The 11,731-nt window shown below is 39.8% G+C and overlaps 1 protein-coding gene across 1 annotated transcript in view; it reads left to right on the top strand.

The window, feature by feature from the left end:
* Veph1 (ventricular zone expressed PH domain containing 1) overlaps nucleotides 1–9,981 on the top strand; it is a 181,436-nt gene extending 171,455 nt beyond the window's left edge. The window contains exons 13-14 of the mRNA XM_028763573.1: nucleotides 5,346–5,482; nucleotides 9,230–9,981. Of these exons, the coding sequence (XP_028619406.1) occupies nucleotides 5,346–5,482; nucleotides 9,230–9,466 (374 nt within the window). The 3' untranslated portion in view covers nucleotides 9,467–9,981. The remainder of the gene's footprint in view (nucleotides 1–5,345; nucleotides 5,483–9,229) is intronic.
* Nucleotides 9,982–11,731: the final 1,750 nt, after the last annotated feature.

The following is an 11,731-nucleotide window of genomic DNA, read 5'->3' as shown; positions in this document are numbered from 1 at the left end:
TAGATAGATAGATAGATAGATAGATAGATAGATAGATAGATAGATAGACAGGTAGACAGATAGACAGATAGATAGATGATGGATGTATAGATGTAAAGGCCAGGAAATGTGTAGATTTTTCTGTCATACAGTTTGGTCAGTCCTTTCCTAGAATAATGTGAATCAGTCCCAGGTCAGCTTCCTTCTTTGCAGGTTGTCTCCATGCTCAGATCTCAGCATGAAGAGTCTGCTATAGTTCACAAGTTATAGTTACAAGATGTTGCCAATAAATCATAAGAGTTCATTAATGAGGCCAAGTGGGACCTGCATGGGATATCTGTATGAAACTCATTCTTGTTAAAACTTTAATCCAAAGATTGAACATTTATCTCCATTTCTCTCTACTTCCTGTTCTTTTCTTATTGGTCCCTTCTCCATTATGAGTCTCTCAGAAGAGTACACATACCACTCAGAATTGCTAAAAGGGCTTCTGCTTGGAAAGTGCCCTTAGATTTTGTTTGTTTGTTTGTTTACCAGACTGGGGGAGAGAGCACTTGCCTTGCAGTGTGAGGATCTGGGTTCAGATCCCCAGAATGAACAGAAAAAAACTAGACCAAGTAGTATGTATTGATTATCTCACCAATGCCAGATGAGAGGCAGAGAAAGAAACACACAGGCTAGAGGCTCACTGGCCATCTGGTCTAGCCTACTAGGCAAGGCTCTAGACCAATAAGCCAGAGACACCTTGTGAAATGAAACTCAAGGTTGTCCTCTGACCTATATACACACATACACACATATACACCCACAAAATAAATAAATATATATATAATTAATATTTATATATAATATATATTATACACACACAGAAACACACAAAAAATAAATTTAGTTTCATTAATAATATAAACCAAATTCCACAAATATTGATTCTAAGCACTTAGTAATTTTAATGAATAAATCCAACAACATGTATATGACCATGCTGTTCTCCTAGTCTTTTATTATATAGAAAAGTCATAGCTATTTTTCTCTTGCTATTTTTGGCTTTATTTTTTTGTTTGCTATTTGACCAATTACTCTCATCCATCATGACAAAACTCAAAACTTCCCAGGAGTTCTTGAGAGATACAGAGCATATAGATTGTTGCTCTCCGTAGTCTGGAGACCTCGTTAAAACTCCAGAGTCCCTCGCCACCCCTTAAAAGTCAGATACAGTAGATTTGGGGCAGTGCTTTGGAAAGTGCATTTTCACAAACTAGCAGCTGATTTGAAGAAGGTGGCCTCAGAATACAGTCTAAAGGTGTTAGAAAGTGTAATTCTGACAGCCTGGAAGGTTGATACGCAGTGCTTTGTCGGAGAAGTCTAGAAACTGACCTGTACTTTGGTGAATAAGAAACTAGTGAGCAATGCTTATTTGGTAGTGCAGAAGCACCCTCATAAGACTGTGATCTCACTTTCCTGTGTTGGTCCCCGCAACATTTTATAGGTACAGTGCTGACCATTTTGTGTTTGTATGTATTTATTTACTCACCCCAATAAGGAAATATACACTCTAAAGCACATAAGAAATATGGCATTTGTGAAGACCCTTAGTGATTTCAAAAGCCACACAGTCTCTGTGGCTCCTAAGAGCTTGTAGTTAGTGATCACATCATGTGTAATCACTCTGGCTTTGTTAGAACTGGCACACAGACTACCAAAAAGGAACTTTGAGATGCTCAATACATACAAAGAAATTCGCTATAGACTGCACAGAAGCCACAGCTCCCAGCAGCCATTATTTCAAGGGTAACTGTATACCTTCTCTCAGCTCTTATTTTAAAATTCTTATTTTGATACTCAGTTTGGGGAAACTACATATTTTCTCCCAGATGTGTCTTCTTTTAAAGCCACTTACCTATAACTACCAGAAAAGAAAGTATAAAAATTCAAATATTACAAATGGAATTCATGATGGCCTCGAATAGGTGTTGTTTGTATACAGTGAGGTATGGTTGTTTATATACAGTGAGTTATTGTTGTTTATATGCAGTGAGATATGGTTGTTTTTATGCAGTGAGATATGATTGTCTATATCCCATGAGGTATGGTTGTATTTTATGCAGTGAGGTATGGCTGTCTATAACAGTGAGGTATGGCTGCCTATATGCGGTGAGGTGTGGTTGTTTTTATGCAGTGAGGTATGGCTGTCTATATGCAGTGAGGTGTGGTTGTTTTATGCAGTGAGGTATGGCTGTCTATAACAGTGAGGTATGGTTGTTTATATGCAGTGAGGTGTGGTTGTTTTCATTCAGTGAGGTATGGTTGTCTATTATATGCAGTGAGGTGTGGTTGTTTTATGCAGTGAGGTATGGTTGTCTATATGAAGTGAGGTATGGTTAAACACAGTGAGGTATGGCTGTCTATATGCAGTGAGGTATGGCTCTCTATATGCAGTGAGGTATGGCTGTCTATATGCAGTGAAGTATGGTTATTTTTATGCAGTGAGGTGTGGTTGTCCATTTGCAGTGAGATATGGTTGTCTATATGTAGTGAGGTATGGTTGTTTTATGCAGTGAGGTATGGCTGTCTATATGCAGTGAGGTATTTCAAGATTAAAAAAAGCACACAAAACAAGGTGCTCCTAGGCACGAATGGAAGTCAGTGTGCCCGAGAATTAGCAGCTATGCAGACATTACTGTCTACTCACTCTTTCTAAACTATTACAAAGTCAAGGTTGAGGTAGAAAGAGAGAAAAGCAATCACAGATGTCATGGGAGATCCGTCTAAGGCAGCCACTGTCACTAGTGACAATCTTTGTGAATAAGTCAATCAGTTGTTAGACTGACTTTCTCACAGGGGGCTGTCATGCCTACAGGCCACTAGCCTCAGAGTGCTATCCCTTCTTGACCTTGCCCACACCTGAGTCAACAATGCTTTGTGAACTACCCTCAATTACCCAGCTTCCTGGATATGTACTCTGCTTCTTGCTGGGGCTCTGCAGGACATGCAGCAGGTCTCATCTGGGGCCTGCCAGGTTTCTTGTAGTGCTTGCTGCCACCTCCTTGGCCCTAGGCTCCTTGCCAATCTTTTAATGGGGCAAAGTCTTGAACAGGGTTTACTTCCTCAGGCCTCAGCCCAGGACTTTTTTCCCAAGCAAATGCTTTGGAACTTGCTTCTGAGTCACTGAGTCTTGAATCTCTTTAGGTTCTTTGGTGTGGTTTACACATGCGTGCGCACGCGAGTACACACACACACACACCCCTTTCTGCATTTTCTGGAGAATTCTTCCCCCCTTCTTTAGCAATCCCCAGCTCTCCTGTCATTTCTTCTCAGCTAACAGCTGTTCCTACCCTGGGATCTGGGCAGCCCAGTGTCTAGGTGTTTTCACTGCTGGATGTGGAATAGCACAAAAGACGCAACCACTGTGTTTGTAGAGAATTCAAATTTATGAAGAGCATTATTACATTAACTCTCCAAATAGATGATTCCTAATAAAAGGGAACAAAATACTTATCTTCTGCCATTTGTGCTAGGCACAATGGATCTTCTGAGGAGACAGGACAGCCTCTTATCACTAAGGACTCAGATCAACCATGCCTCCAATAGCCAAGCTTTTTCCTGACTAAAGTGTATGCACATCAACCACAAGCCAGTCCTTACTCTCAACTCATCACAGTCCTTACCACTACCTAATATATATGAAGTGTAATTTTCATTTTTAGCTTTCATTTCATGTTGTTAGAACATTCGATTGAATAATCATTACACCAAAAAGGAAATGAATGTTAAACTAACCTTCATAGAACTTTGTTCATAAAAACCACATATTTGATTATCTTGTGTGGAGCATGGTTTGTGAAGATAGCAAAGACTGTGTTCATATAGCAAAGTAAGCACTGTCAATTCTTTAAATTCTACAGCAATGGAAAAAATAAATTTTATTGTTTATAATGTGCTATGAAAACTGGGTGCAATTGAATACCACTAAGTAGGGTTCTACTCACAATGATGTTTTCTCCTGCTAAAACTTAAGACACCCTCAAAGAAATCTGACAATAAATCTTTTATAGCCGGTAAGAGAAATGAAATTCTTCAGTTCAGCTTCTCAACCGCTAACAAACCTTCCAATTCTGTGACAATGTGCAATCATTCTGTATTCTACTCTGGTGTCTAATTAGTCTACTCATCAACACATTTATAGACTCCTTTACTACGTACTAGGTACTGTGTGAGGTATCAAGTGTTTTAGCAGGAAGCACAGCAAAGACACTCCCCGGTAAAGCTCTCAGGTGAATGAGAGATAAAGGCCCTAGGTAGGCAAGCACCAATAACCTTACCTGAGTGACAAAGGCAAACATAAAGCAAGCATCATGAGCCCTGAAGACAGACTGACGAAGGCAGCTCTGTCCTGGATTTGGGCAAAGTCTCTGAAGATAAATATTTTAAGTTGAAATAAGAAATATCCAGTGCTGGCTAGCTGTAATGGCTGTCTCTGTTGTCACTTTGACACACATGAGAAGGGAGGACCTCAGCTGAGAAATTGCTTCCATTAGATTGGCCTGTGAACATATCTATGGGATATTCTCTTGCATCTTAATTGATGTGGGAGGCCCTGCCCACCATGGACCAGGTAATCCCTAGCAGGGTGGACCTGGGCTATACAAGGAAGCTGACAAGCTGGTAATCAGTGGTCCCCTATAGTTTCTTCTTCAAGGTCTGGCTGAAGTTCCTGCCCTGCTTTACTTTGATGATGGACTGCAACCTGTAAGATGAAATAAACCCTTTCCTACCCAAACTGCTTCCAGTCAGTGTTTATCACACACACACACACACACACACACGAGACACACACAGACACACACACACAATTAAAAATAAAATCTTAAAAAAGAAAAGTCATTGCAGGCTTTCGACTCTTTGGTCACCGCCACACCAGAAATGATCTTTTTAGCACAAAACAGGAATGTGTGAGCAAATCGACAAATTGTTGGCATTTTTCTCTTTCACGTGTTTTATTTATTTATTTATTTATTTATTTATTTATGTATTTATTTATTATTTATTGTGTGTGCATGTGTACTGGCATGTGCTTGGGTGGGTTTATGTGTATCATGTGCTTACAGATGCTGTCAGATGACAGAAGAGAGATTGAGCTCCTGGAACTGGAGGTACAGGTGGTCATGAGCCGCAGTGTGGGTGCTGAGAGTCCAGCTCAGGTCCTCTGCAAGAGCAGGAAGCACTGAGTGGTCTCTCCAGCCCCTCATTGGCCATGTTTCAGATGTGCTTTCCAGGATCTGGTTCATTTTACAGTTATGACTTTTGATCATGTGCCAAATCAATAACAGAAAATGAGCGCTTGATCATTCTGTTTCCCTCCATAGTTGTAAATCAAGATGGCCAGCCTCTCATTGAAGGAAAACTGAAGGAGAAACAAGTGAGGTGGAAGTTCATCAGGAGGTGGAAAACGCGTTACTTTACGCTGGCTGGAAACCAACTTCTCTTTCAAAAGGGGAAATCTGTGAGTTCTCTGACACATTTTTTACACTTAAATTGTTTTTCTTTCCTTCAGACCCCACCACAATCCTAAAGCACACAGTTGTGAAAACACAGTTGGGAGTCTCAGAAACTCACATCCATGCTTTCGAATAGCTTACCTTATGAGTGCCTCATGCCTAAGCCTATGTTAAAATCCATTCCACACAACTCTGCATCAGACTGGCTAGGCTTGCAATTCTTTGCTCTGCAGAAGCCATGAATTCCACTTTGCTTAAGTTGGAGTCTCTAAGAGATTAGGAAAACTCCTCACATGCCTGAGGGTGATAGAAAAGCTGTGTCCCCTACCTCTGTTCCCCAAAATGCTGACACTGTGTTAGACAGGGCCTTATTGTATAGCATTGGCTGGCCTTGAACTTACGGTGATCATCTTGCCTCTGCCTCCAGAGTGCTCCAGTGTGTGCCACCACACCAAGCACCAGTGTGTGGTGGTGGAGGTGGTGATGGCAGTGATTATCACTGAGAAGACAGTCTCATCATGTATCTCTGGCTGACCTCAGAGTTCTGCCTGTTTACCTGGATCAGACCATTATCCTTTATTCTGAAAAGATTAGTGTAACACAGATGTCCCTTCCTCTGTGATTTTGTTCTCTGCTGCATGGATGGATTGATGCCACCCACAGTGGTGGAGGTGGATTTTTTTTTCCCATTGACTCAAATGTTTGCCTCTTCTGGAAACACACAGGCACACTCAGAAACCATGTTTTAATGGCTATTTGGGGACCCATTCGCCCAAGCAAGTTGACTCATATCTTTAACCATCATATAAACTAAACTATTGCCTTGTTAATAAATTAAATGGGTTAAACATTAACAATTCTCTCTGGAAAAATGCACCATGTTTTTAGATTTCTCACGAGAGATGTTATTGAAATATTTTTCTCAGTGAGAGTAAAATACAGTACATCTGAATTATGATGTATTCTGAGAAAGTATTTCCTTACTTAATAAGACCTCCCTCAAAATGATTTTTGCTTGTAAAAATCTATTTTGTGATACTTTGAAGCTATGTATCTTTCTCAGTCTGTGCCATATGGAGGTGGCTTTTCTCTGGCTAAATACTTTTTCAGAGTGAATGGGTGACAGCATGTTCAATTTAAAGAGTTATTAGATTTTAAAGAAATATTTTTGACATCAGTCCACAATGAAGCAGTTTTAGGTGTTTGAAATGACCATCTGAATTTCCCACATTTACCCAAGAACTCAGGAATAGACATAAAGAAGCAGTCTTCCTCAGACCCTCAGTACAAACTCAGAATGAGTCTATGAAACTGTTTTCAAGCAGTCAAATGATGGTCTATATTCTTCTCACCCAAATTTTAAACTTTTAACTAAGTTCTAAAGAATAAGTTGTTTGGTATCTTTATCAGGAAATAACAGTTTGGCATTGTAGAAATCTGACAGAACATGTGTCTCAATAGTGGGAAACAATATACAACAAAATACCTCTGGTCACAAGGACTCACATCCTCAGTAGCTGTCTTTTAAAAACATCAGTGAAACCTAGGCCTGAAAGGCAAACCCAGACTGTAGTTCAAATTCACATTCTCATGGAGTTGATTTTCATAAGCCAGCTTCGCTCTCTCTCTCTCTCTCTCTCTCTCTCTCTCTCTCTCCCTGTCTTAAATGATCTTCCTTACATTGCTATAGGAACCCTCTTTTCTCCATCAGTTATGGTGTATCAATTTCTGTGCTATAGTCTAACCTCAACACATTTTATTATCAACAAATACTTAATATAAACCAAATTAGGCTAATAGAGTGTATAGTGGAGATGTTCTCAAATTTTGTCCTGTGTAACCTCTTAAAGAATTTTTGGGAAAAGAAATCCATGTAACATCTTAAATGTCATCGACACATTTATCATGAGTTTACACAGTTGTAATTTATGTTACACTATAAATATTGACATTTCAAAATAAAAAAAGCATATTTCCTCTTTAATTTAAATTTAATTTTTTAAAAAAATCTCTTTAAATATAATTACTAGAATAAAATAAAATACCATAACACATTAATTCAGTATCATGCATCTTTTAAAAAAAATACATATATTAGTATCTTTAGTGGAGATATTTCCATTGCTTCGTTTCTCTTGAACTCAGATTTCTTACGACCTCTCCCTAGCAATGTGTCTCAATTGCCCTGTTATTTTTAAGATTTATTTTGTATTTAATTATAAGTGTCTGCGTATGGGTAGGTTCTCATGGAAACCAGAAGAGCTTGAGTTACAGATGATTGTGAACATTCCAGAGTGGGTGCTGGGAATTGAACTCGGGTCCTCGGCAAGAGCAGTCCATGCCTTTAACCCCCAGAGCATCGCTTCAGTCCTCCCTGTTATTTTACAATATAAGAAAGCCATGTGCATAAATTGAAGTGTAATTGTTTTAACTTCTGTGATCATTAAACTCTGAGTATTCATTTTTCTGGTTGACTTCTCTTTTTTAAGTTATATCATTTATGAACGCATTTCAGTATAATGCCACATTTAGTAAATAAGTATTAAACACTGAAATGGAAATGCTAGACCAGGAAGATGGCTTAATGGGTAAAGTGCTTGCTTCATACACATAAAGACTTGAGTTTGAATCCCTAGCGCCCATGTAAAAGCCAGACAGTGACTCTTGTCTCTAACCCGACTGGAAAGGTGGATCCCAGGGGCTTGCTGATCAGTCAGTCTAGTCAAAATGATGAGCTTAGGCCAGTGTGAGAGACTCTGTCTCAAAAACTAATGTGGAACAGGTTAAGAAGAAGGCATCTGATGTTGACCTCTAACTTCTACACACACACACACACACACACACACACACACATACACACAGCGGGGAGGGAGGAAATGCTATCTATTAATAAAATTGATATAGAAAAGTTATATTTTCTTGCTATGACAATATTTCCCTAACGTTGCTATTTTCAATTGGGGAGGGGGTGATGTTCACTGTTCCTGAGGCTTTTCCAAGCTGGCCATACACTCTAGAAAGTTGTAAGAACAGTGCTTTTTCATTGCCAAGTAGGGGAGATGACTATCACAACGAGGGGGCGGTGGGGGGGAGAACAGTTGGCAAGATGCCCAACCGCAGGTATTTTTCCAGTAGACAAAATGTCTTCATTGCTTTTAGACATTTTTAATTGTCTAAAACCATTCGTGCTAGCCCAATCTGATGACTCTGGTATCACAGAGGTCCCTAAACCTCTGCTTTCCTAAAACACAAATATAACATCACTAAGTAATGTTTATGGACAGTGCATGCTTCTAGTTCAGAGATTCTAAAAGCTATTCAGACTCTAGGTTTTCAATACCCTTTTTCAGAGGTACACCACAGGAAACCCCAACACTAGACGTCTTTGACTAGCTGAAAATTTGAGATGAGAGTATTCCAGATTTCACTGCTGCTTTGTGCTCTATTAATAATGCTAATATAAATAGAAGGTGACAGAAGAGCAAAGAACCAGGAATTAAACTTTTTTTTCCAATTTCCTTTATGATAAATTTCAGTAAACTGGCTATCTTGTGATGACTTATGATACTATAATAGAAGCTAAATTTGGGGTTTCTGTTGTCCTAATGACTCTGTGGGCCTTAGCACCCAAAACAGAAAGGTCTCAAACCATAGGATGTGAAAAGTCCAGGCCCTCTTGGAAAATTCCAAGAGCCAGTAAAATAGGCAGCAGCAGGAGCCAACTCATGAGCTTTCCTTTCCATTTCTCTCAGAAGGATGACCCTGACGACTCTCCAATAGAACTCAGCAAAGTACAGAGCGTGAAAGCTGTGGTCAAGAAGCGCCGGGACCGCTCCCTACCTCGGGCGTTTGAAATCTTCACAGACAATAAGACCTATGTTTTCAAAGCCAAGGATGAGAAGAACGCAGAGGAGTGGCTTCAGTGCATCAACGTGGCGCTGGCCCAGGCAAAGGAGAGAGAGAGCCGAGAAGTAACCACATATCTGTAGGGATTCACACACCCACTCTTATGGCCACGCAAGATAGGCATTGCCAGTGTCAACAAAGAGGAACCCACCGTGGCGCTATTGGGTTTCACTAAATACCAGGGAAAACATTATCCCTAAGGAGAGCCTAAAATGGCAGGGTTCTCAGTAAACCCCACGCCCTCACAGCTCTTGTATTAACTCCAAGATTTCTGTCTCAAGTACGTGAGAAAGAGAAGCCACGGAGTTCATATTGGAGCACATGGGCCCGGAAGGGAAAGTTACGAATAAAAGAACTTCTGTAGCTGTGTGATTTATGGCTGTAAGAAAGCAGTGAATGAGACCAGCAAGAAGGCTCAGCAGGTAAAGGGGACTTGCTGCCAAGCCAGATGGCTTGAGTTCTAGCCCCATAACTGACTTGGTGGGAGGAGAACCAACTCTTGGAAGTTATCTTCTGTTCTCTGCATACCATGGCACATTCATACTCACAACTTAAAAGAGAAGAGGAAGAAATGAATCAATGAATGAATGAATGAATGAATGAAATTTTAAAACAACAGATGCCCGAAAGATCTTTCTTGAAGGAAAACTATCACATTAAAAACATTTTTAAAAAACATTAGGAAAAGTTGAACTAAGGTACACTCAAGAAAACAGTTAACTTTAGTATATTAGCTTTCTGTTGCCATGACAAAATACCCTGACAAAAATAACTTAAGGGAGAAAGGATTTATTTTGGTTTATGGTCCCAGAGGGATAGAGTCCATTGTGTTGGAGAATACATGGCACTAGGCAGAAAAAGCAAAGCAGCAAGAACAGAATGCTGGCTGACTTTACTTACACGGGGGAAGCAGGGAGGGTGGGAAGCAGGGTATGGTTATAAAACCACAAAACCCACCTCCGTCGATGTACTTCCTCTACCAAGGCTCCACCCCCTAAGGGCTCCACAACTTCCTGAAACACCAACAGGACCACGTGTTCAAATATGTGAGCATATAGAGGCATTAAAATTGTTTAATTATTTAAATTACCACCCTTAAGCATTTATCTTCTCAACACGGAAGATGGCAGCACACGTGACAATGATTCTTACTCCAGTTACATAATTAAATTCAGGCTCTTATTAGAGTGTAAAATTGGATTTTAATGTTTGGACACGTGGTTCTATCTACTGTCCAAGGCAGTAAGTATAGAGAATAAGAATAGAAAGACACCTTTTCTCCTTTGTAAATATGCATCACCTCCCTTAAACTTGAAGATTTTTTTTTAATTAAAATTCTGTGGTTTTCTTCTCTGTGCTCAGCATTGTATTGCCCAAATTATAAGCATTTATTGGTTTTTTCCATTATCCTTATATAATTTTGAATTAAGCTGCCATTGGCAGTTTGGGTGACGTCCAGTGACCCGTGCCCTGTAATAATGTTCTACCCCTTGAGTGGTGGGGAGTGGAACCCGAAGCTTGCTTCTAGCTTGCATAGTATGGCAGAGGTGATACCGTAGTCTCTCCTACAATTGTGTTACATTACAACAGAAATTTAAGAATTAACCGATGAATTAAGGTCCCTCAGATGTCTTTAGTAAACTGATACATCCTGAATAGCCAGGTTATCAGCTAAGTTATTTAGAAGAGGAGTACGTCAGACTCTGCTGGTGAGCTTGAATAAGCTGCCATGGTACTATAGCTTCAAGGCAATGAGGACCTGCACCAACACCTGTGTGACCCTGAAACAATAGTGAGCCTCTCAGGATCCAGCCCATCACCATCTTGTTGGCAGCCATGAGGTCCTCCGCTCAGAGGACCCAGATAAGATGGACACCTGCCCGACCGAAACTATGCTGTAACAGTGCATCCTGCTTTAAATGCAAACCATGTGGTGATTTGTTATGCACTGATTAATTCATATAAAACCCCACTGGTAATATATCAAAGATAACGTTTTTTTCTGTGAAATTGATTTATTATGTATTTTAGCATAGAAGCCTGGAAAAGTTGTCACCGCACTGACACTACTGTTAACTCACTGGCATAGGAAATGTAAAAGGGGTCATACTTGAGCAAAGAAACTTAATTCAATTTTAACATGTAAAGTTTGAGGATATTATGAGCCACAGAAATTATTACATGCTGGAAATAGAGTTCAAGAGGTCAAATTTTGGGTCCACTGCATATGTAGGTAATTGTGAAAGATATGGAATTGGCTGAATTACATAAGAAATGGAGAATTAAAAATGACCCCTTGGGATAACAATATTTAGACAAAGGCAGGATAGATTAGCTGATCAGTATTC

The sequence above is a fragment of the Grammomys surdaster genome, unplaced genomic scaffold, assembly GCF_004785775.1.
Source record: "Grammomys surdaster isolate TR1022 unplaced genomic scaffold, NIH_TR_1.0 139, whole genome shotgun sequence".
NCBI lineage: Eukaryota > Metazoa > Chordata > Mammalia > Rodentia > Muridae > Grammomys > Grammomys surdaster.
The sequence above is the reverse complement of the archived record's forward strand: the minus strand, read 5'-3'. Positions and strand labels throughout refer to the sequence as shown.